The 26,487-nt window shown below is 42.8% G+C and overlaps 2 protein-coding genes across 2 annotated transcripts; both read right to left on the reverse strand.

Moving 5' to 3' along the window:
- Positions 1 to 1,376: 1,376 nt before the first annotated feature.
- LOC147424058 (uncharacterized) lies at positions 1,377 to 3,744 on the reverse strand. Its single transcript, XM_086501925.1, has one exon. The coding sequence runs from the start codon at positions 3,665 to 3,667 to the stop codon at positions 2,423 to 2,425; it is 1,245 nt and encodes a 414-aa protein (XP_086358051.1). The 5' UTR covers positions 3,668 to 3,744; the 3' UTR covers positions 1,377 to 2,422.
- Positions 3,745 to 9,027: 5,283 nt separating this feature from the next.
- LOC147424059 (uncharacterized) lies at positions 9,028 to 14,670 on the reverse strand. Its single transcript, XM_086501586.1, has 7 exons — positions 14,326 to 14,670; positions 13,913 to 14,071; positions 13,389 to 13,521; positions 13,215 to 13,277; positions 11,645 to 13,030; positions 10,223 to 10,651; positions 9,028 to 10,136 (listed from the first exon to the last, which is right to left on the reverse strand). Exons 1-7 carry the CDS (start codon positions 14,490 to 14,492, stop codon positions 10,050 to 10,052), a joined length of 2,424 nt encoding a protein of 807 aa, XP_086357712.1. The 5' UTR covers positions 14,493 to 14,670; the 3' UTR covers positions 9,028 to 10,049.
- Between the last annotated feature and the right edge of the window lie 11,817 nt (positions 14,671 to 26,487).

Consider the following 26,487-nt stretch of genomic DNA (forward strand, 5'->3'; position numbering starts at 1 on the left):
ACTAAACTGTTCAAATTTTGCCATGATTCCACAATCTTGAGTAAAACGCTTTTTGTCGATTCGTTCCACCCTAAAATGTCGACCTTTACACCATGCTGCTGTGTATGACTTATACTACAACGAACAAAGATTATGAGTGGCCGTTCAAACGTTTATAAATAAAGTCACTTGCTAGTCGTACATTGCAAACTTACCTTGGTCGCGCAACCCCGAGAGTACTCCCACTCTTCTTCAGTCTACATATAACCTAATCTTTAACGTCTTTTAAGGTAATTTGCCCTAAAAAGTACTCCCTTATTTTCACGGCGCTGCACTGACCCTTTGAAATTTGAGGCATGAAATGAAATGGCCTTCTTGAGAGTTGATGCCCCTCTCTCTCTCTGTCTCGTCTCTGTCTCCTTGACTCTTGACTCTCTAGAGTCCAGTCCTGTACGTTTCTTCAGTACGTGCGCAGGCGCACAGACACCGATCACTGCGATCAGGTGCAGCTCCTCAATAACATGCATCACAATGCAGAGAGCCACAAGGCTAGCGCAGTATATTCTGCCACAGAGCCTCCATCTCTACATCGCTTCTCTGCGTGATCGAGCCAGGTACGTCTCTACTATATTTTGTACTCTTCAAATATTTCTGTGAGGCAGGCCTAGCTATTATAGGCAAGTGCTGCTGCTTCTGCTCACCTTGCAAGGTGTATTTATTGTACAAGCCAAGAATTCAAGAGCACAAGCTGAAATTTAGACACTTTGTTACGTAGGATAATGGGTTCTCAGTTTCTCACTGTTAATCTCATGAGCTTAATCCCCTAGTCCGGAGGCTCTACATACTAATTAGCTAGGCGCGGTTGCTGGAGGGCAGGGCGCCCCCACTTCTCTACACACAGAACGAGTATCGAACCTGTCCAAGGGCGTTCATGAAGAGTCGTTGATTTGTCCATTAGACTTGCATGGGTACAAATCATACACTCATTGCCATCTCTTTTCCAATCGAGTGTGTGTAGGAATTGTGAACTTGAGTGATATATAGAAGATAGAGTGAGAGAGTAGAGAAGGAGAGAATAGAGAGAGATATGGAGGTAGAGAAGAGAGAGAGGTGTGAGAGAGAAGGGAAGGGGGAGTTGACAACAAGTAGAGGGGGAAATTCAAATTTGAATTGCATACAACAACTGCTATAGAACAATACATAGAGGAGTTCCTTTTATAGGCTTGGATAAGCAATCTAGCTGTTGTAGGGATAAGGTGTACGTGGTGAGGTTTGAACTCCGCTTAGGTGTTGTTGACAGTCAAAGGCACAGGGAAGCATGTTTGATTACATTAGTGTGTATTCAGAGAAGAAGACAGAGAGAGAGAGAGAGAGAGAGACGTAGAGATAGGTGGTTAAGTAGTTGCATTGATTCGCGTGTATTGATCTGGTTACAAGGGGGTTCTTCATATAGAAACTGAGTGGGTGTGATTTGAAGAGGTGTGATGCCTCTTGGTGTCACGAGGCATGACAGCTGGATTATTTATTTATTCCAACATCCATCCTCAGCTCAATGCCGAGAGAGTTTATTGTGCATGAGAAGTGCCTAGATGGGTTGGAAAGTGCTTTCTGTTTTTTTTTTTTTCATCAAGGGATGGAGGTGCACAAAATAAAATACTAGTCTAGCTTGAAAGTGAGCATAGACTCTTCATCAACCAGGATCAATCATGAAAGAGTTGAAGGTGAACATTTGATGGCGAGGTTTCATCTTGAATCTCACACGAGAATCAACATCAATTTGGTATTCCATCTTATATGAGACAAGTTGAGGTCGACTCATGTAGCTTTCCCCCCTTTCGACTGAAACTTGTTGAATGTGCGGAAACAGGAAGGGTTAGAAGCAAGAGAACGCATGTTGCCACCATTTCTTTAACAATGTCATCTGCATGTGTTAGGACTGCTCCATTTGCACCAAGTGAGCCTTCAAAATGGCTTTGTGAGTTGGTGCTGTAGGATTTCATTTGGGCTTGGGCTGTTCTCAAACATTGCAATGATTGCATCATTGAAAAGGGTAGAACCTTGACCATAGGATAAGGAGCATAAATCAAGTTTTGCAAGACATCAAGAAACACCAAAATTTGGGCAGCTTCTGCTTCATTGTCAATTGCAGCTCTGGGAGTAGCTTGCCAAAAGGGTGCTCCATTTGAATCGCCATCATAATGAGGTTTAATACCACGTGAACAGCATGAAATATTGAAAGGGAATTTATGTGTGTTGCAATTGCAGTACTCACAAACAATGCTGGCATGGGACCGAGCAGGGAAAGAAGTGGAAACGGCTTAAGGAGAAGAGAGGTTCTCAGCATGAAAAGGCACAGCATCATAAGCCCGAGAAATGTCCAATGTATAAAGAGAAGGAGCTCTACTGAGAACTTCCATCAAACGTGGGAAACACTGTGCTGCGATTACTGGATCTTCATCTCGATCCGCATCATCAACCCTGCAGATGGGATAGAAAGCCCATGGAACATGAGAGACCGCTGCCAAAGAGTTGGGATGATCAGACCCAAGAAGTTAACCAAGAGACGGGAACCTTGTAGGCCATCGTCTGCAAACATTGATAATATCTTTGCTGGCACAAATTGAGGTATCAAAGTGGATTCTTCAACAGGTGCAGGGTGGTCGATTGCAAGTTGTGGGTCATTAATATCATCTGCTGGAGTAGCCGCTACATGCATGGTAGCAGGAACAGGTTCATGCAAGAGCCGGAATTGGACATCGGCTGCCAAAAGGGGTAAAACAGCAGGATCTGGCTCGTGGCAGCAGCATGTTAGACGTCGTTCATCATCTTCTTCAATGGTGTCTGCATTAGATTCTGCCTTTATTTCAGCAGCAGCAAGTGCGGCAGCAAGGTCGACTCCATCTGTTGGATGTAGGGGCTCCATCAGGGATCCAAGGAAGGTGGTTATAATTACTTCCTCATCATGGGCTGCAGTAGGAACAACTGCGTCTGCATCAATCGGCAAGACCTCGACCGGTAAATTAGGAACAATGTCATCTGCACTAGTCGGCAAGACCTTGACTGCAGAGTCATTTGCAGGCGTTTGAAAATCACCTCTAGAGAGGGCCGCAGCATATTGACACTTGTGTGAATCAAGGCAGAGGCAGGGCATGTTTGAGAAGGCTTCGGTGCCAAGCGCAGAAGCTTCAAGACATTTGCAGAAGAGGGGGCTGCCTTGTGAGTATTGGGCATCTTCAGGAGCCGAAGTTTGGGAGGCGGCCTCTTTCTTCAGGTTCTTCAATTCGAAAGAGTTGGCTATATTAGGCGCATGAAGGAGGCCTTGATTGGTTCCTTGGTTAGGCTCAGCCAGAGCAGCATTGAAAGAGGCAAGTCGTGGGGCTGGCTGGGCTCTGCAGGTTGAGGAGTCATCTGCACAGGCATTTGGCAGGGTGCGGCTAGGCGCAAGATTAAGCGCCGCTCGGATAGTGCACGCAGGAATGGTAGGGCCGAAAGGGCTGGAAGTTGGGCATGGTGCTTTAGGATGACGCGCTGAACCTGCTTGCCAGGGGCCAATAGGATCTTGCGAGCATTCAGGGTATGGGCAAGAAGGGGCAGCGTCATCAGCATGGAGAGGAGAATACCGGCGATTGATACCATGTTGATAGGATGGCCGAGGAGGACGTCCACTGTCAGAGGCACAGGGAAGCATGTTTAATTACATTAGTGTGTATTCAGAGAAGAAGACAGAGAGAGAGAGAGAGAGAGACGCAGAGATAGGTGGTTAAGTAGTTGCATTGATTCGCGTGTATTGATCTGGTTACAACAGGGTTCTTCATATAGAAACAGAGTGGGTGTGATTTGAAGAGGTGTGATGCCTCTTGGTGTCACGAGGCATGACAGCTGGATTATTTATTTATTCCAATAGGTGTAAAGTGCATTGCACTTTCCACATCCCCTCTCAAACCGTAATCATAACAAAAAGCATAGAGCATTTGTCAGGAGATCCCCCCTCAAATGCGAATACAAGAATAAAAACCATGCTGAAATACAATGAGTGTTGTTGAAGATGAAGCTAGGGAGCTTCCAAACCGGCTCTTGCTGAGCAAAGAATGTGTTTTTAAGGAGGAATTGCTTTGGTAAGGAAATCAGTGACATTCTCTGTGGTAGAGATGTATTTGAGGTGGATGAAGTTATCTTCTACTAGCTCCTTGATGAAGTGCTATGCGAGCTTTATGTGCTTTGTGCGCTCGGTAAGCTGAGGACTCTTCGCCATTGCAATTGCTGATTGATTGTCGCAATGTAGAATGATTGGCGGCGTGGTACATGGAATCGGCAGTTCTTCTAGGAGTTGGTGAAGCCACAATGCTTCACGACCAGCGAGGGATGCTGCTATATACTCTGCCTCGACAGATGATAGAGCAAGTGAAGTCTGGTGCTTGCTTCGCCAAGAAATAGCACCACCTGCAAGAAGAAATACATGCCCAGAGATGCTATGCATATTCGGGTCTTGCCCAGCCCAGTCGGCATCAACAAAACCTTTGAGTTGCAGTGGTGATGAATGGTGTTGACTATAATAGGTGAGAGAATGATCGCGAGTGTGGTGCAAGTAGCGCAGTGATCTCTTGGCAGGGCAAGACCATGGCATTTGTGAGGTGCCTTCGTATGGCGAGATAATACATGACCTGTAAAGCTAATGTCAAGTCTTGTGCATGATATGAGGTACCTTTGCTGGCCGATTAAGCGAGCGTAGGGAAAGCTTGACATAGAATAAGTATCATCATAGAATAAGCTTGACATAGAGATGGTGGCAGAGAAGTGAATAATTTATGCTTGACAAGTAGTGGTGTAGAGAGTTGTGCACTAGAAGAGAGAAGACCATACTCACCTAATATGTCTTCAATGTATTTCCGCTGTGAAAGCTTGATGAATTTGCCATTTGGATCCCTGTTGACCTCTATGCCCAAGAAGTAGGTCATAGGGCCGTTGTCATGGGCTGGGAATTCCTCCTTGAACATTTCCACAACATGTGAGACATATATCTCATCACTAGCAATGATAGGAATATCATCGACATAGACACCAATGATTGCCCATCCATGAAAGAGAGTATGATAGAATAAGTTTGGGTCAGAAGTGCATTGAACCCATCCCCATTTGATAAGAAAAGCATGCAAGCGCTTGAACCATTGTCGTGCAGACTGCTTGAGACTGTATATAGGCTTATGTAGCTTGCATACATAGATAGTGGGATCATCACAATAGAAGTAGGGCGGTTGAGCCATATGAATGACTTCATCTAACCATCCATGTAAAAAGGCAATGCGAATGCCAATGTGATGAAGAGGAATATCAAAGAAAGCGGCTAATGCAACAAGTATGTAAAATGATGTGATACCCATGACGGGAGAGTAAGTATCAGTGAAATCTGTACCATGTTGTTGCGTATAGCCCTTCGCGATAAGCCTGGCTTTGTAGCGTTCAACAGAACCGTTGGGGCGATGCTTCTTCTTGAGAATCCATCGGCAACCAATGACATTGGCGTCGTCAGGCCTTGGCGTGATAGTCCAAGTTTGAGCTTCTTCATGTGCTTGAAGCTCTTCCTTCATGGCTTCAATCCATTGTTCGCCTTCGGGAGAGGCAATGACGTCTTCGATTGAGAGTGTGTTCTCTTCGAGCGGGTCAGGGATGTTGATGGAGAGGTCTTCTTCTTCTTGAAGCAAGGATGAGGAGAGGAAGTTGCTTCGTAGATGGCTTCGAGAGAGCGGTGTCGAGGGCGAAGGGGAGGTGATATCCCTTCATCATCCATTGGGGCTGATCCGGAGGGTTGAATAGAATGATGATTGAATGCTTTGAGGGCTGAGGAAGAGGAAGAAATGGTGATGGGAGTGATGGTTTTTCTATGAGTAGTAGAAGTAGGCGGGCTTGAGTAGGAGGATGATACGACAATAGGTGTTTGTGCCATGCTTAGAGGCGAGGAAGCGAGGCGAGGAAGGAGAAGCTGAGGGGCTGAAATGAGGGCTGTTTAGGGACGTTTTGGAATGAGGTAAGGGGCTGATTATGCTTGGAGCAGGAGATGGTGCAATGGAGCTTGAGAAGTGGAGCTCATTAGGAGAGGAATGGCATGATACAGAGGACTAAAATGGTGTGTGTGTGTGGCCTTCTTGTAGTTTTTTTGATGGAGGAAGAGACTGTGTGTGTGTGTGTGTGCATGCCATGAATTGGCGCAAGTGGATGGGGAGCCAGTAGCGCTACCTGCTGGGTGTGGGGTTGGCGTTTTTGATTATGCGCAAGCTGTGAGCAATTGGCAGCTTGCGATTTTCAGCTCCTGAGATGTTGAGTTTGAATTAAAGTGGTTAAGGATGTATTCACACCATGGTTCACAGAGTTGTTAAATGTAGTAGCCGTAGGGTACTTACCGGATAGTGTATCTGGGGTAGGCAGAAAGGGCTCGGTGGTCGATGAGGGCGGAGCATCGCCGGGATGATTAAAGAGAAGAAATTCACAGAATACCACTGACCTTGAGAACAAAAACTTATTGGTTTTCGAATCGTAAAGATGATATGCCTTAACGCCATGAGTGTCGCCGTATCCGCATAAGAGAGTGTGGATGCTCTTAGGAGAAAATTTGGGTTAAGGACTGGTGAGCAAGGGATATGTAGGGGAACCAAAGATCTTGAGATGGGTTATGTTGGGCGGGTGGTTGAACCATAGCTGGTAAGCAGTTTGTGTGGATTGACGGATGAGAGGACTCGATTCTGAATGTAGGTGGCGGTAGCTATGACTTCTTCCCAGAAAGAAAAAGGAAGTCGAGCGAGGGCTAGCATTGAGCGAGCAGCTTTGACTAAAGGGCGATTCTTGCGCTCGGCGATTCCATTTTGCTGAGGGTGATCCGGAATTGTAAATTCCTGTGGAATACCATTTGATACACAATATTGTTGAAATTCATTGCTTTTGTATTCCCCACCATTGTCTGTCCTCAGTGCCTTGATTTTGCGATCCAGTTGTGTCTCCACGACAGCTTTGAAAGCCTGAAATTTGATAAATGTTGCAGCTTTATCTGGCAAGAAATAGACATGAGTGTACCTTGTATAGTCGTCGATGAAGATTAAGAAGTATTTGTTGCGAGTGAGTGATTGTGTCTGCATTGGGCCGTACAAATCCGAGTCGATAAGCTCAAGAGGTTGAGCTGTATGGGACTTTGACCTTGGAAACTTGAAATGCTTAGCTTTGCCCAATACGCATGCTTCACAAAATGTAATTGGTGTAATTGTGGTTGGCAAACCTACCACTAGCTCCTTCAGCTGCATATCTTTGAGTGCTTGTTGCGAGACATGACCTAGCCTGTAGTGCCAAGTAAGTGTCTCCTCTTGCTTATGAGAATTGATGACTGTTGAAAGTGCTTTGGCTTGGACTTTGCTGGAGTCGAGAGGATACAAGCGTCCTTCCTTGGGGCAGGATATAGAGAAAGGCTTGTGAATTGTGTCAATTGTATGCAGGATGCACTTATCATGCGTGAAAGAAACTGTAATGCCCTTGGAGGTGAGCTCTCCTACTGAGATGAGATTCTGCTTTAGACCAGGTACATAGTATACCTTGTCTAAGTGAGCTATAGTGCCATTTGGTAGGGTAATGGCAACAGTGCCATATCCTTGAGCATGTTGAATGTTGCTATCCCCCATGAGGACTTCAAGTGGGTGTTGAAGAGGAGTGTAGTGTGCAAGCCAATCAAAATGATATGTCATGTGATGTGTAGCTCCAGTGTCTAGATACCAGATAGAAGAGTTGTGATGTGGTTTAGAGGAGCTGAAGCTTGCAGCAAAAAGTTGTATAGAAGTAGGGTGTGTATCACCATCATAGCTTGAAATATTGGTGAAATGAGCATGAGCTTTGTGATGATAGCTTTCATTTGCTTTATGTCCGTTGAATCCTCCATGATTACCACCATGATGCTTGGTTTTGGATCTGCCGTCCTTTGCAATGTGTCCGAACTTCTTGTAGTTGTGGCATTGAACTTGACCATAAGGCGCATTTCTAGGGCGGTTAGAACCACCTTTATGCAACTGCCTTGAATTGTTGTAATGGTGGTTAGGACCACCTTTTCTGAAATTGATATGAGTGGCTAGAGCGACTGGAGTAGAGCCATTAGACTGTCTCTCAAAGCTTCTTCTTGATGGATTTTGGATACAAGGCCTTGCAATTGCATCTGGGATAGGGCTTGAGTAGTAACAAAGGCTCTCCAGCTTGCGGGTAAAGCCGCCAATAGAAGCATACATTGAAATTTCTCTGAAATCTCCATTCCAGAGATGAGAACTTCATCTAACAGTGGCTGCCAATTGTCAAGAAACTTGACCGCAGATTGGCCTTCTTGCATAGTATTGTTCACAAGCCTCTTGATCAGGGAGACTTGGTAAACAAGGTCAGTGTGCTCATAACTGTTGTTGAAAAACTCCCAAATAGCCTTAGAGGTGGATAGAGTTCGCACCATTTGGACTTGCCTATCCTCACAATGGAGTATAATCTCCATTTGAGCCATAATGTCCCTTGAATCCCATGCCGAGTGTAGCTCCATGTCGGAGGCGTACTCGTCTTCACTTGGTCTTGTTTCATCTCCAAAAACAATCTTCCAGAGGCCAAGTTGCTTCAAATGTAGCTCCATTCTCAGCTTCCACACATTGTAATTGTTCCCATTGAGCTTGTCAATGGTGAAGTACCTTGACTTGGTGGTTGCAACCATAGGTGACGAGGCGCTAGTCATGCTAGCCGAGTAAACCTTGGATGTGAGAAATGGGCGTAAAATAGGCCGTTGCTTCGAGAGAAGGCTCGTAGAGTACTTATGAGCTCAAGTTCTAAAGCTTTGATACCTTGTGAACTTGAGTGATATATAGAAGATAGAGTGAAAGAGTAGAGAAGGAGAGAATAGACAAAGAGATGGAGGTAGAGAAGAGAGAGAGGTGTGAGAGAGAAGGGAAGGGGGAGTTGACACCAAGTAGAGGAGGAAATTCAAATTTGAATTGCATACAACTGCTATAGAACAATACAGAGAGGAGTTCCTTTTATAGGCTTGGATAAGCAATCTAGCTGTTGTAGGGATAAGGTGTATGTGGTGAGGTTTGAACTCCGCTTAGGTGTAAAGTGCATTGCACTTTCCACAATGCTCTGGTGGGTTGATCTATCCCCACCTCTTGGCATCTTCCCAGACTAAAAGCCTTGTTATTGTGGGAAATTATCTTGCAGGGCCTATTCCTCCTTAGTTAGCTAGGAAGCTGCACCAACCTTACTTCAATTGTGGAGCTTTTCGGCGATGCATTCTTGGGTGGAAGTCTAACCCGGCTTTTAAAGCCGTTATTGTAGAGCAACATTCTGATTGGTGCAATCCCTAATATTTTCTCCCATCTTCAGGCTCTTGATCTTAATTCAAGCCAGCTTGGCCGTATGTCACATCTTTAGTATTTAGTTCTTTGGGGAAATAATCTCACAAGAAGTGGCCACCAGTTTTCACACAACATTCTTTTACCACCATAGTTACTAGAGATTGCTCTTTGAGAGTCCATCGTGAAAAAATTTGACTCGAGAATTAATCCAATCCAATCCAAGATTTAAGGTTTGTTTTTAGATTGCTATACTTGATTCACATGTTTGAATCTTAAAGAATGTTTGCCACCTTGCCGCGCATGTACTGGTAACCAAAGCTATAAGATTCGAGATGTTCCTTTTTTTCATCAAAATGATTTCCCACATGACATTTTGTGTCTGTGTAGAGAGAGACGAGAGACAGAGGCAAAGACCATATGAATCTCACTTCATTTGAGCAAAGTTTGTCGCAAATATCATTTTACTATTGTGTGCCAACAAAATCTATGTCAGAAGTCCAGAAAACTTTGATATTAGAGAACTGATTTTGAAAATTGTTACTGCACTCTGTCGATCACAAGTAATCCATGGCTAAAATATATGTGGCAATACTAGCCATAGACTGATACCCAAATCAAATCTACATAAGAGAACTCTTTCTCCTTCAATGGCTTCAATGTGGGCTAGAATCACTTTTACCTCGATCGTATTTCATGTGACTACATCATTTGGACCTTACACTATTTGGATATTCGATCAACATGATATGCCCACCATTGTTTTATATCATGGATCTCCGCTGAGGTTGGGGTGTTGTTCTCTCCGTCCTGCATCTTAGAAATTTTAGAAAGCCATGTGAATATATATGGAGGCTTAGATCCACAACAAACAAGTACTTACTGAGGAAGTTTACCTTATGTTGTGCCACGATCTTTGCAAGCAAGTAGTTGGAGTTTTGATCAAGCTCCATTTTAAGATCAATACATTGTAGTTTTTTCTGATCAAGGGCTGTTACAATGTTGATGATGGCTGCATTTGCGTCTACATCTCTAAGCTCAATGCTGAAACCTAGCTCAAAATGAGGATGGACTTGTTTGTCTTGAGAGGAATGATAGAACTCACAGCTTGCATGTGGTTTGAATAAGCTAGTAGAATGGGCCAGTTTTTCTGTAGTAGCAATATCTATGTTTTGTGAACTAGATTGATGGCCTCCCGTTGTATTCCCAAGGTCCTTAGTGTTGCTCTTTTGCAATGAATCGTTCTGTCGTTGAAGATCATGGACAAGGCTTTGGACTTCTTTGAGATACTCGATCGTACGTTCAAGGATTGTTACCTTATCTCTCTGTAAATCCATGTAGGTAAAACAAACTGTTAGAGAAAATGTGCATAATCTGAAAATTCAAGGCTCTGATCTTATGCAGAACTTTATAGCTTCAATATAGTAAGGGTTATGAACGATTTTGCATCTCTTTGCAATTATGATCAAAAGACAACTTCATTTAATGCTTCAAATTATTAGTCTGGCATAATGTATTATCTGTTTTTTGATAGAGCTTGATCATGTGTGCCCTCTTGCTTTTACGAGCATATTTTTGCTCTGGCTTTATAATTATCACTAGGGTGTTTAAGGTAGCATCACTGGCTTGCTCACAATATGGCTTGTTCACAAGGTCAAATTATAGCCTCTAAGCAAGTTTGGTGTAGTTGAGAGGCTATTTGGGCTTGTGGAAATTCCTATAGTGAAAGCAGTGAGCACAAATCAGTATAGATGCATTTTTTGCATATAGCTTGTCACAAGGTCAAAATTAATAGCCTCTAGGAAAGCTGATGATTAGCTGTGTACAACCTACTTTTGCTTGTTGGCAAACCAGGTATGCCAAACAAATGCGAGCCGGACGCTCAGGCTATTAAGGCTGTGGACAAGCCTGATGAGTGAATATAAATCAAAGCCTTTAATAATTATAACTACTTAGGCTTTTGGTCAAGCTTGTAAGTTTTGCAATATAACACAATAATTTTTGGACAAATTCTCACAATAATTAATCCCATATTGTGACTTACCTCAACATCATGAGCTTCTGTGAGGGCCTAGCTAGGTATGATTGGGGGTAGGGGACTGCCGGCCTGGTGGGGGGGACCGGTGGTCCCCTGCCCCCGTGGTGCCTCTAGAGCAGTAGCTCATGATGTTATGCATTGTATGAAAAACACTGAAAAAGACTCCGTTTTCCTACATGAGAAAATTTCTAAATCTTTTTGTGATATATAATGGCTTGCTCAAAAGCTCACCTAGAATGTGAATAAGCCCGGTATAGAGTTATGCGAGCCAGTCAATTACCTTGGTAATGTTGGGGACGAGAGTGCGGAGAAGGGAAATGCAGTCCCCTTGTTTGCGTCTGCGATTTCGCTCTGCAAACATGTGCTGCTTGGCAGATGCTGCTTCATTACTCTGATCATGTGTTGCTGCTTCCACATTAACACTACCTGCTAAGTGATTCTGTAATGATGCTTCTGCTTCTAATTGTCGTCTCATCAACACAAAATTAGCAGCTGATCCCGCAGCAGCCCCTTCCGCATTCATCATGTTTGCGACCTGGGGCAAGCGAATTCGCAATATCTGCTTCACACTGTATTTGTTTGTATTGATATTTGATCTCACTAGCTGGTTGGGCTTCTTCATTCTAGGCTGTACCGTCAAAATCCACGGCTGAAAAGCCCTAAACACAAATTTGCTCTGAGGCCAACCTGGTCTGGGGTTGTCTACAGCATGAAAAGGAATCTGATTGAGATTCACTGCATCTGATCCAGCTGGGTTGACAATATTACTTGTTGATCCCTGCATTTGCATTATCAAGTCTCTGTTGCTTCTTTTATCAGTGCCAAGTATGTCCGCTCCAAGACCCACAGAACTCATCTGCTCTCTTGCACTGGAACCATCCTTTACCTCCTCGATTGCATTACCAGCATTCTGGTCAGATGATTCAATACCTAGCTGGTGACTAATATGAAATTGATCTCTGATCAAGGGCTGTTGAGGCATGTAGTCGCTCAGAAAAGGCATTAAGGGAGGCCGACACGGCGTAACATCCATGACATTTCTTGATGATGAGAAGTAGCTGAAGGTAGGGCTGTCATGAAAGAGAAGCTGTTGATTACGATAGAAAGAAGACGGTGCCGCTGGATCATGTACATTATGATCATGAACTTCCAAGCTCAAACTTGGCATAATAGAGACAGAGCTACCATATAATGTGTGTGGGTTGCCTGTTTGATTGAGAATGTCAAGCTGATTAAAGCTAGTTACCATGCTCATTGGTGCAGCTTGTAGATCACAGCTGGTAGGAGTCCTAAGCATTTCATCATTATAATTACTGAAAGAAGGTTGAGTTGCAGGGCTAGGACTCATCGTTTGTTCCAAAGAAGGTGATGAGGAGCTTAGCGAGGAAGAAGAGAGGTAGGAACTTAATGCGAGGCTTGGTTCTCTGGCCATAGCTGTACTTCTGTATATTTGCATTGGGTTTATTAATGGATAACCCAGTGCTGTAGTATTCTGCTTCAACTCTGCCTCTCCAGAAATTCCAGAATACTGTCTACAATTGTTTGAAGGCAATGAGGCCGGCCTCGACCCTGATCTGCCACCGTCGATCAGCTGGGTATCAATTGTATTTGTGAACTCCAATAAATATTGGGGTAGCATAGAAGTACTACCACCACTCTCTGGAACCTATTGAGGAGTTTAAATTAGAATCTAAGCAAAAGATTAGGACGTCGCTAGCATGTCAATTGCCATGACGTACTATTGTACTGTGGACCAATGATGCATCTTTCATGATGTGGCCATGCCCACTTAATATACTAACGTTGACATAGCCACTTTTGAATCTTAAATTTGACCATATTGCACTTACCAGCTCTGTGGTGCCTATCTCCAAGACTCCAGCATTCTTTTGCAACGGTACACAAACTATGGTCTGCTTACAGAACAGGAGACAAAAGTCCCTTAATTAGGAGTCATGAAGACCACTTCAGTGATGAACAAATTCTGGTTGATTGAAGTTCTAGAGTCAGTACTAGTAGCTCACCTGAAATCCATGAGTTTGCAAGGCAAGGGGAGCTGGTTGATGATTATAGCTACTAAAATCATTTATTTGTTGCAAGAGCTCATTTCCTGAAGCCCATTGATGCTGCCTGCTTCTTGTTGCTCTTCCAGCAATCCTGCATTATGCATCACCAAATATACTTGATCAGTACTTGCAGATGTCACTAAATCATTCTGCTGCAGATGTAACTAATTCATTGAGTGGTGTCATAGCTAATTGCAGGTTCCCACGTACTCGGTGTGGGCCGGCGGGCTCTCAAAAGTGATTGGCTGCAATATATGGGAGAGAAGTTAACATTGCGTTAATCCTCGGAACTCCCCAAATTAATAAAGGAAATATGCAATTAAACAAGCACGTGAGATGCAGCCACTCTTTTTAATTAATTGTATGCTTGGTGTTTTGTTTTGTGATCAAAAGTTCTAGTGCTCGATTAATATCCGCACCAATTACAGGAATTTTCTTTGAAGTAACTGATCACTAGCTGCAAAGACAAAGATATCACGTACCCTAATCCCAGGGGCAGCAAGCGGCACTGTTGGTAAAATCTCTGCAAGACTAGTCCCATTTCGTAATCTTGGCTCCTCATCACCTGTTGATAATTATGCTCCACGGCTGTATTGGTGCCAGCGAATGCTTCGTTCACGTCTCCTCTACTCCACGCAAGCCTGCAGACAGCCAGACAGCCGGCCCCGGCATTAAATTATATAACATATATAGCAGCAACGCAAGAGTTCTAACTTCCCATCAGCATTAAAGATGAACTTGCTAAGCTAGGCGTGTGTGTTGGAAGCATTGATCAATTAGAGGTAGTTAGTTGGAGACTGACTTCGAGCCAGATAATTACTAATTTCTATACACAGCATTAGTAATTTGATTCGTAAGTGCTGACATATATGCTGCGAGGATAGATAATAAAGACCCTGGAAGTGGAGAGTGCACTTCTTTCCAAACTGTGTAATAGGTCCACCCAATTTGTTGGAGGAGCTGCTGAGCAGAGATGATCAATGGGAGATCAAAGCTGGCCGTTGCAAGATGATGATCGTCCGGACCAACAGGGGAATCATGCTGCTGGTTGAAGGGATCCATATACGTAATATTTTATATATAATATGAAGCAGACATGAAGCTGCTAGCCAATTTCTGAGCTACATGATTGGGATTATCTAATTACAATGCGCTCTACATGCAGAATAGATAAGAAAGAGATAGTGGGTTTCTCGGAAGTTTGCAGAAATGGGAAAAGGGTACGAAGAGTGTGTATGAGAGAGAGAGAGAGATCAGAGAGAAAGCGCAGATCGAAGGTCCCTTTTAAAATGTGGGCGTGGAGCTGATATATAGAGAACAAGGAGAAGCGCGGGAGAGATGCGCTTGGCCGCCGGGAATACCCAAACAGCGTCACGCGCTGCTCTGCCCGAGTCAGCCCCTTCAGGTCTTGTCGCTTCTCCTCGAATCCCGGCCCTCCAAGTGTCTCTATTATGAACTCTCTTACGTCACTGCTTTTCCCCGTCGTTTGGCTTATTTACTCACATGTGACCTTATTCGGTCCTCCTTTAGCCTATATACTACAACCTTATTAAAAAAAACGTTTTCCATTCCTTCCCCAACAAAGTTTTACAAAGTCAGCGTTTTAGACTTGCCAAGACCCAAATGTCCCTCTTCTCATAACAAGGTCGTCTACAGTAGACGAGGGCACTGCCTTAAAGTACAAATTGAAATTGCTAGTTCAAAATGTTATTTGAACTATGCGGATTGCATGCATGGCTTATGATAAACATCAACAAAAGAGAGTAAATTCTGTTGCTGGGGAGGTTGGGTTGCAGGAGTGTCAAGATGTGAGGAATCATGCACAAGGAGCTTTGGACGTGTTTCTAGATAGCAAGTTAAAGTATATGCTCAATAATTCCTAGTTACAAGTAGGAGTTTTCACATTTAATCTAGCAACGAAGCTAGCAATTTTCTAATTCATCTAGCAAATCACAAACTCCTATATAGCAACTTGCTCTTGGACATGTTGATCTAGTAAGTTCATATAGTAAGTCATAAACTCCTATATAGAAATCTATTCTTGGACGTCCTTATCTAGTAAGTTCATCTAGTAAGTTATGAACTCCTATATAGTAGCCAGCTCTTTGGCATCCTCATCTGGTAGTTTATAAACTCCTATATAGAAAAGGGTGTTTCATCTAGTTATTTATCACTTACAATGGATCAAGTAATTGTAGTAAGTTTGTCTGTCCCTAATTTCATTTTAGTAAAAATTCATTAAGCATAGTTAAACAACTAATTATTGAGAAATATCATGGTTACTCGTTCGATATCAATAAGTTTCTTAATTGATATATTTGTTACTAATACAAATAAGAAAACAAAATAAAGTCTCATAGTTGTAGACGAAGCTATAAAAGGAAAGGGATCAAAACATTTTACATCTCACACTCTATCATTGATATGCAAGTACCACAACTGCACACATTGTCCTTAGAGAGGAAAAGATATTACAGAATGATGGAGATTATTGTAAATTTTTTGAATAATTTATGTTATATTCATCCAAATAATATTAATGATACAATTCTTAACACAAACTAGATCACAATCTATACGAAAAAAACATCCAATTCAAATGTAAGTTGGATACCCTACAAGTACAGTCCACGTTGTGTTGATTATTCAAAAGTCTCATTAACTTCTTCACAAGCTTGGGCCACTAGCATCAAGTTATAAATTTATTAAATCAAAATATTTACATCTTCCAGATTATGCTAGAATACAAGGTCAAAATATCAATGTGGAGGTATATTTAAAACCTAGATTTCTTCAAAGTTTTCAACAAGCTTAGTTGATAACACCAATTTAGGAATTTTGGGACTTATTCAAGTCCCATTTTTAAAAATGAGAGTTGAGCTGTAACATTTAATGGCCTAATAAATTATGTGTAGCGGAAATTAGCATGAACATAGTGGGCATTTCATTAGAATAGATTCCTAATGAAAATTACAAGAGTGCTTGGGTGGAGAGAGCAACAAAAAGCATAACACCTAGTTAGATAGATCGACAATACTTTCAAAAGAGAGAGAAATTAAGCTTTTGACAATAGTTGAGGACTGGATTTTCATGGAGCCGGTCCCCCCTCCAAAAGGCTTTGTATTATGGTTTCTCCCATCAAGAGAGACATTGTACAATACAATTCTTTGTGTTCCTTCAAGACTAGCTAGTGCAATGAAGATGGAAACTTCATGCACTTAGCAAAACACTTAACAAACACAACTTGAATTATCCCCGTTTCAGACCCAAGACCTCACACACCTTCAAAGATGGTGAGAGCTAGCAGGGTATGAGAGTAGATTGAGAGGAAGAAGAAGTATCTTACGAGAAAGATGTACGTCTCCTCACATAATCACTCATATGTAGCATAGCTTAGCTTAGTAATTAGCTTGGTAGAGGAGATGAACATGCATTGAAGCTTGGCTCTTGGTTGGATTTGCATCCACATGCCAAGAGAGTGTTGATGTAGGCTTCTATCTCACAAGCTTGGAGTAGGTGATGAGTTCTCCATTAAAGCTTGGGAAGAGATAGTCTTCTCTTTCTTCACACATGAGCTTGTGTGAGTGTGTGTGTGATAATGCCTTGCAAAAATCAGCCCCCTCTCTCTCTCTTGGGCGAGCCCTCTTGCTAATTGCTCTTGCTGAAGCCTCATTGGCCCTCCCCAAGTCAAGCCAATTACAATTAAGCAGCATAAGTGATAGCCTTCTGACATGTGTCCCCCTTTCCCCTTTTGTGAGAGCTTTAGGTAATTAAATAATTAAACTAAACTCTCATTGGACCCCTTTGACTCCTGGCCAATAGGAATCAGGCAAGCCATGGGGCTCCTGAATGCTCATTGGACCCCTTGGGAGACTGCCCAATAGTCTTCTAGGAGACTTAATTCTCATTGGTTTCTTTTATTAAATGTTTTTAAATTAATTAAACTAGATTTACTCTAGCTTAATTCTCATTGGTCCACTTCAAGGGTCATCCAATAGAAATTGGGCACACCTTGTGGGCATCTGGCCTAGGGAGCTGACATGTGTCCCTCATTCCCTTTGTGTAAAGGGAGCCTGTGTGTGTGTGTGGCTTTCTCTCTCATCCCCTACCTTTAGGGCTCGCCCCCTCCCATGTAGGGATGTGCAAAGACTTTTAGGGCACACACAAAGCATCCAATTTTCCCTAGGGTTGACCTTTGGACACAACCTTTGAATTTTGGAACCTTAGCATTTTGGAAGTCTTAATGGGCTGAACCTTAGGGTCTTTTCAGCCCATTGTTGCACATGGCTCTTTTGCAGATGGCCCCCCCTTTGGATCCCTATTTTCCCTCCTTTCGATCCCTACTGTGGCCGGTCTGCTAGCTTAACCAATATTCTAGCTTTTTCTCCCCTGGCCTTCCCCACATTAAATGATCAGTTTAATATGAGAAAATCATTTAGGAGAATTAGATATTGATTATTATGACATGAGCTTTGAGCTTTTATTGGCTTACTTTGAATACTCATACCCTTTGAATAACACCAAATTGTTACTAGAACACCGATTTAGGTTTCATTTTCAAAAGGGTCCCTGCAAGGTAACTCTTATTTGACACGTTAAACTATCTAAACACACAAAAAAACCACCATTAATCATAAAGAAAACATCAAGATAATTTGCACCTTTTCAAGTACATATCTTAAATAATTCATGCAAAAAAACAGTGGATTATTGTAATGCTATGACTCTAGAAGATCTTATCAAGTGCTGATTTTTTCTATTACAAAAACATGAACTGTCATGTTTTCTATTCGAATGTCATTGCTAGTTATTTGAACCCTTTGTTAGGGATTCACAAAAGCATTTTATTCATTTACTAAATGCAAGATACCAGACATCCTTACTAATATTTGGAGTTACACTTTGCAAACTTTATCCCTTCTTTTATCTCAAGAAGTACATAGGCTTCAACACATTAGTATGGTAAGCGTAACAAGCTCTGTTCTATATCAAACTGAGGGTGAAAGAGAGAGTACATAAACGATCACAAGGACGCTGATGAATTTAACTAAATATTTTCTACAATGAGAAAGAGGTTTCTCCATATGGGTATGATTTGTTCCATCTTGCTATCTTGTGATGATACTCTCTATTGACCAAATAGACACTTCGATAGCATGTGGTCAACTTCACCTTTTTATTGGGTCTAGAAACCTTAGTGTTGTGTTTGTGGCTCCTTAATAAGCTGTTTGTGATGTTATTGTGGCTCATGAGGTTTCTCTTGTTCATTGAAAAATCCTTTCACTTTTCGACATGCTATTCCACACATCCACATTATATTTTAGAGGTTCTTTCCATCAATGTGATGCACAAGTAGATCTACCTCAAGTCTCCATTGTACATGCAAACTTCAAGCTACTCATCTAGACCTCGTCTACAAATGTGGGGACTAAACCATTAGTTCATTTTTGTGTCACGCTCAAATTAAGATCTAGAGCATTATTCAAAAGATTCATTACTTTGTTAGCGTACAAGGTAAAATCACAGCACTGCGCTCTCATTAACCCACGTGGCTACTCTTTAAAAATGTGGGGACTAAACCATTAGTTCTTTTTTGTGTTACGCTCAAATTAAGATCTAAGCATTATTCAAAAGCTTCATTACTTTGTTAGCTCGGAGCTTTGTTTGCAGGTTTGTCTCTGGCCACTGTTTGAGAGAGAGAGAGAGAGAGAGAGAGAGAGAGAGAGAGAGAGAGAGAGAGAGAGAGAGAGAGAGAGAGAGAGAAGGCTATAAAGCGAGTAACATCTTTTTGACGCTCCTCCTTTCAACCAAATCCATCATCACAGCATGTTATAATTTCCACACACATATTCACAGGAGTAATTGCTACAAGAGGCTGTGACTTTTTTCTAGCTAGTACTAGCTAAAGGAAGTAACAAGCATTGCTGGATGTGGGTCTACAGATTACCCTTCTCTTTCTATGCTTTTCTTCTGTGCTCCAAAATAGTGTGCATTTACCCTACGCTTAAGCAACTTATTAGGAGATTAATTAGCTGCTATGGCCTGGAAGTCAAAATCCAGATGCAAAGTGAGGGCCTCTCTCCAGCTGCAATCACCTACGCACAGGCATCTAGAAGGCATGTGGCTCTGTCGCGCTTTTCTAATCGTTGCAGTCAAAATTTAGATGCAAGGTGAGGGCCTCTCTCATGTTGCAATCACCTATGCATGCATAGATGCAATCACCTACACAAGCATCACATGTTGCAAGATTTTTTAATCACACATCGATCACAGGCGTTGACGACTTTCAAATCTATCATGCTCCCTATCAGGTGTTCTGTTCACAATGTCAGCAGATGCGAAGCGAGGGCCTATGTTTCGATGCAATCACCTACGCATGCATCTTGAAGGCATGTGGCTCTTTGCAAGATAAAAGATGTCGTGCCTTGCACCGTCTTGGTCGACATGTATGCTTAATGTGGTGCGCTTGAGAAAGCACAAAAAGTGCTTGGAATGTCACCTCTTGGAATGCATTAATTGTTGCATGTGCCCAACTAGCTATTGTACTGGCACCTTATACCTGTTCACATGAAAGCAAAGAGCCATGAAGAAAAGACTACCTCGTTGACATGGTGAGCGCATTCTTCAGTAGCATAGAGTCTCTAGGCCAAAGCTCCTCCCTATTCATTCTAGCGATAGAAGGTCGACAATGTCACTGTTTGCCTCATCGGCATATTGGCATCGACTTTCTTTTGCAGTGAAGCCTCTGTGCCTTCCCCGTGTAGCAATCATAGCAGCTTTGTGTGCAACAAGACCCAGTGGCTAGATGAATAGTATGTCCAACTTCAACTACCTTACTCAGCTTGTTTCTGCAAGTGCAACTAGTTATGACCAGCATTATGCCGCTCCAAGTATAGCACATGGAGATTCAACAACCCTGTGCCCTCGACCATCCTTCAATGTTCATGGAAATGATATACAACAGGTCCCATGCCTAATTCTCAAGATTCACACCATTTTCATTCTGCGTAGTATGCCCGCGTAGCAGCAAGCCGGACAGACCCAGAAAGGAGTATCAAAGATCTTTCAAACCGTGGTAATATTTCATAGATCATCAACCTGGACAGTACTTCAGATGCTTGCCGACATGATAGCACTCCCAAAGCTCAAATATTTCACTCAGATATCTCATCAACCTCCTCCATGGTCAATAGTATGATCGGGCATCGTGCATGTCGAGCCATAGTGATCTTGATTCTTTGATGCGGCCTCCCTCGATGCTGTGTAGTCCTCTGCCAGTCGTGGGCGTCTGGATCTTAATCCTAGCTCTGTCGCTTGGTTTATCAATGTGCCTCTGGTGTGAGGAGAATGTGGGATCTGCTGTGGTAGTATCTGCTCCGATGGTTTAGTGCCCGCTCTAAAGAAGTCTGTGATCCGCCTTGACACTCACTAGCTTCTCCTCTTGTCAGGCTCTTTCTGTGCGTGCGCAGCTCGAGCAAAAAAAAATCCCAGGCATCGATTATTATCTCTAGTCCTCATTCCCCATGACTCTAGAGAGTGGTCCAAATCCCTCTCTGAACAAGCAATGGAAGCGGCCTCATATCTTATAGTTAACGGGACGTGTCCTGGCCTCTGTTGGTACTCCGTTGTATCGAAGCTGGTGTCTTGTCACAACGTTGTCCTTCGCAAGCTGGAGAAGACGCGCTATATAGAAAGCCATCTTCGTGCCTAGCTCATGTGTGGGTTGTATCGAAGATCACAATTGTGTACCATAGTTACCCAACTTTGACAAGCCCCAAAGTGTAAGATCACAGCTCGAAGAGGTGAATGCACCCATTCGTAGTAGAAGGCCCACGTTCACACCTGAATTGAGTGGTAGTTTACATCTTGAATAGAGGGAGATCACTGATTCCTTTAGAGCACTTCAGAGCTCAGTACGACTATTTGCATTGGCGGACATTGACCCGATGCCGGTGTCCTCGGGCATTGATGATGATGATTTTAGTCTCACTTTATGTCAGTTTTTTTTATACCAAGGCATTGGATTAGATCCATAAATATTAAAAAAAGGACCTTTTGAAGAGGCCAGATGTATTAACATTTTATTTCATTTCATTCATTCTCTCTCTCTCTCTCTCTCTCTCTCTCTCTCTCTCTCTCTCTCTCTCTCTCTCTACCCTATCGCTATCGCCAGCACATCTTTCTGCACGCGGGAAACCTCAGTACCGCTTTGCTAATTGCAACCGAAGCTAGCTGCATCCATGGCGCCCTGCATTTAGCAGTCGAGCTGCACCGCGCCAATCGACAGCTAGCTGTGCGAGCTGCTGCTCAAGCTCCAGACTCATTCGCTGCCCTCCCAGTCGACGTCGAAGATGTTGGCACGTTGGAGAAACAGGTAGTATGTTAGTTACTTAGCACTGCACGCGCGCAGCCCGCCCACCAATTGATTATTGCTTTGATACAGAACCCAAGTTTACTGTGTGCTGATAACATCTCTAATGAGAATGATATTGCAGGGAATGCGGATGCTGCTTGCAGAAAAGCCGGCGAAGGTACACAACAGCTTGGAGGGAAGAGTAAAAGGGAGGTCAAGAGAAGGGATGCAGAAGGATACGTCCACGAGCTGCAAATTCGCAAGTTCTTCGCAAATACACCATCTTCGCAAGTTCTGACACACAGTGTATGTTGTTAAGCAATAACTACTTCCATTGTCCATGGAAACGTCACATGGCTGTGTTTCTGTAATTGCCTCGTTGCAGTCTCCAAGTGCATATCCAGAACGTCGGCAGGGCTGATCACTTGAACACCACACCTAGAAGCTTTCTGCTGCCAGGACCTATATATGGTCAGACCAGTTCGAGTTTGCAAAACTAGACTTGTCTGAGTTCTCAGGACGTGACCAAGTAAAACAGGCTAATGTTGTTTGCTTTGTGCAGCAATAACGAGTACATCCACTGGAAGATGATTACGCCAACATAGGTTCACCACATAAAAGAATCCCAAAAGCGACGTTCTGCAAGCCCACGTCGTCCCCACTCGATCTGCAACAAATTTCCAGCAGTAAGTTTTTTGACGCATAGTCACTCTCTCTCACTCCGAGAGAGAGAGAGAGAGAGAGAGAGAGAGAGAGAGAGAGAGAGAGAGAGAGAGAGAGAGAGAGAGAGAGAGAGAGAGAGAGAGAGAGAGAGAGAGAGAGAGAGAGAGAGAGAGAGAGAGAGAGAGAGAGAGAGAGAGAGAGAGAGAGAGAGAGAGAGAGTATTTTCTACAGAGTCTGTTTTTCAAGTCATTTTTTTCTTGCATTCATGCATGTCAATAGGTTCTACATTACTCTGAGCAAATGCTGCATCAGATCAGAATCCTTCTAATTGAAAAGCTTGTGTGCTTGTTGCAAAGCTACAATATGACACAATTGGCTAGAACATAAATCCAAAAACGTTAGCTTATCCATCCTAATAGAAAGCACGTGTTCTCCATGTGTCATGGACTCTGGCTCAGACAGGTTTAGACCACCGTCCACAAATAAAATGGTCCACACTATGGAATTGTGCGCAACTTGCCAAATATTTTTGTGTCAAAGTGTGGAGTGCAATAAGGAAATATGACACCAAGAGGAGGGCAACAAAGAGAGAAAAACGCAAAAGAAGAGAAGTGGCTACTAAAATAGGACGGACTCATGAGAGAGACACTATGTGAAGGCAGGCATATTTGTTCAGCTTTATACAAGCTGCTCAACCTGTTGCTACCCCATCCTGGCCAGCTAGCATTGTCTGACCGACACAGCCTTGACTGCCCCTGCCCTGCCTTCCCTTTGTTGCTCGTAGCACCTGGTGTCTGTTGTGTTGGCTGTCACTCCTTTCTTGTAAGCCTTTACATCACCCTCGCTTGTGTCAAGTAAATAATGACACCCTGTTGGCTCGAAATGTTGGCACCTCTTGTGGTATTTCTTTACTCTTACTGCACTTGAGAAAACCTGTAAACAATGACACCATATTGGCCCCAAAGGTTGGCACCCCTTGCCGCTCTTGGAAGCCCACGTGCACTCTCCACACCATCTTCGAGGACCCCCATTTCGAAGGTCCTCCTACTGCCTTTGCTAAGATCGCGTGCTGCTTCTCGCTCAATCAAACCGCTAGCTAGCGCTACAGTGCAGCCCGACTTGCGTGCCCACTACATGTTGTATTAATAAGCTGCCTTTTAATATTCACTTCCTAGCTATTTATCTATATTGAACTGCAATATATTATTTCCTCTCTACAAGGTTATTCCCGCAACGTCAAATCAAAGAAGGCCGTAATCGTCAGGTGGTCCGTGCGAAGCTGCAAAGAGTATAGTGGTTCGCTTCTTTGAAACATCTGCTAAGAGCGCCCTCTGCCAGCAGCAGCTGAGCGTCCAAAAGCCAGCTGCGCGCCGCTGCACAGGGCCCGACTCATGATCATATGAGCTGCATAATATAAAGCTGCGTGCCCACCTGCTGTAAGCTCTTGCTAGCTAATTAGCTGGATACTGCATTCGACTGCAATATAAATCGTCTGTAGGAGGTTATTCCTGCGACATCAAATCAAAGAAGTCCGTACAGCTCGTCAGCTTGTCCGCGCGAAGTTGCAAAGAGTTATACGGTGGTTTGCCGCCCTAAAACATCAGCTATGACCGCCTTTTGCAGCAGCTAGCTGAACGAATTGTGCGCGTCTTCGGTTAGTTGTGCGGCGCAATTGGTGGCGGACCGAATTGGAAGCTAAGCATCGTCTCTGGATCAGTGCCGCCTTAACAAGTTTCCATTACCAGCCAGGTATTTATTTCCAATTTTTTACCAGTGCTCGAAAAAAACATTTTTTCAAAACCTTGCCAAACCTACATATGTGAAACAACACAATTTGAAGGTTTTTATACCAAATTACAGTAAATTTTTCCAAATTTTGTAGGTTTTCTCACTTTCAAATATAAAATTCAGAGGTAAATCTCAAAATTGGTAGGTGGGATTACACTAAACCTAGGTTTTTTTCGAGCTTTGTAAATTTCCACCAAAGAAAATACATTTCTTAGCCAAACAGAGGAATGGCACAAATTGGTAATTTCAAGCATCGAATCATGTCGGTTTTTATGTCAAAAAAATGAAGCCTTTATCACAATATTCTACAAAGTGTGCACCTTTTATTTGCATTTACGATTGTATTGAGGGAATGTAAATGCTGCTGGTATTGAAATTAGAATTGGAATGTAAATGCTATTGGTATTGAAAGTTCATTTGGAAATGGTGGTTGGTGCCATAGTTGGGAATGGTATAAATTTATCAATTCAATTTAGCATTGCACTCTAGAGTCTTTGTTTGTACTCTTGTTTGTAGCGCGAGACCCTAAAGGGTCTTCCCTAACGACCCTAAAGAGTTGTATTTGCTACAAAAATATATTCATTTTACATTGTACTTCTTTGATTATTTTAAGCCTCTGCTTTGTAGGTTTGTAGTAGTATTCATGTCTAGCTGTATTTAGCTTACATTAGGTCTTGAGAATATAGCTTGATGTGAATTATTTAATGTGAATTGTAAATTGAGAGGGGTAAGATTAAGCTTTCAAGTTGAAAGGGGTGTCACTCTGACTAGCCAGTGTTGCTTGTGGTATCCACTACAGATGGCTGGTCAAAGTGAGCAAACACTATGTGATGACATTGATAGTGAAAGTATAAGTGAAGTGCGAGAATATCCTATAGAGAAACGCAGAGAATTTGTAGACTTGCAGTCACAAATCTTATTTCATGAGTTTGGGCAGGATAGTGCTTGGCCCGAAGACCAATATCTATTGTTTGGAAGGTCTGGGAGAAAATGGAATGTTTTAACCATTTTCATTGACGATGTAATGGCATGGGATGTAAATGTAAAGCTTTTGACTCTCAAGAGGAAGCTAGGACTTGTTGACCGCTACAAGGTAGTATACCGCTCAAACGAGGAGACCATGTCTATGGTCACCTTGATGGACAGAGCGAAAGTGATAGGACATATTATTCCTAGAAGAAAAATTATTTTGTATCGACTGCCTCCACCATATCCCACTGCACAACCACCTTATTAAGTTTACTATGTACTCTCCTTGCAAAATGGATGACTATTTCAGCATCTCTTAATAATATTTGATCACTAATGTACTCATTTAAAGGTGTTTATGTTGTACGTTCTTTGATTTGTACAAAAGTTCACACGTATATTTATATTTGGTCTGCAGTCATGGGCACAATAACTTCTTGGAAGTGCGCGTGTAATTATAAGTGTTCACACTCTATTAACGGTTGGGAGTTGGTGTCAAAACGGACCTTTTATTTTCATCAAAATCAAGACTCATTAGGAAAGCTACATCCTTCTGTGACCAAGCGTAGAAGGGTACAAAGTGACATTGATTTGGATGTCACACATAACATCACAGAACGAACAGAAGATCGACATGTAGAAAGAACTGAAGAGTCCAATAGTGATGGAAGGAAGGCTTTCTGCAATTGTTCTTTCTATTGCTATGGCGGGCGGTTTGTGCATACTTCAACCCTTTATCGACACCAAATTCTTTCAAAGAGATTTGGAAGCTTGAAGCTCCATTTTGGTTTAGATGTGCCACATGTAGCACCTTCCTGGAGTGAAGGTCTCAACGTGGAGGAAGAGAAAATGGAAGATTCAAATGGTGACCATCATGCAGATGGTGACGACCATTTACAGGCTGATGCTAGCGTGCAAGATAGTAGGGAGGAAAATGAGGAAGGGACATCTAATGTTCTCTTTGAACTAATAGAGAGAATAGTAGAACTTCAAAGTTTATGGGATGAACATAAAATGCCGATAGGTGTTCAAGATCAAATGCTACGTCTTCTGTTTGGTGACCTTGGTGGAGCTAGGGTAAAGAACTACTCTTCGAAAAGAAGCCTAGCTAAATTGTTGGTTCAGTTGCCAAAGACATGGGAAGGTGAGCTTGGAGGGGTACAAGTACCCGCGTGCTGGGATCAATTACAAACAATGTTGAAAGGTTTGGGGATGGTGACTGCCTCTCGTTATCGTATTTGTACAGGAAGTAATGGAGCAAAGCACACACCAGAACTTCTATAC

This window comes from Adiantum capillus-veneris, chromosome 26 (assembly GCF_014529385.1).
Source record: "Adiantum capillus-veneris isolate H3 chromosome 26, ASM1452938v2, whole genome shotgun sequence".
Lineage (NCBI taxonomy): Eukaryota > Viridiplantae > Streptophyta > Polypodiopsida > Polypodiales > Pteridaceae > Adiantum > Adiantum capillus-veneris.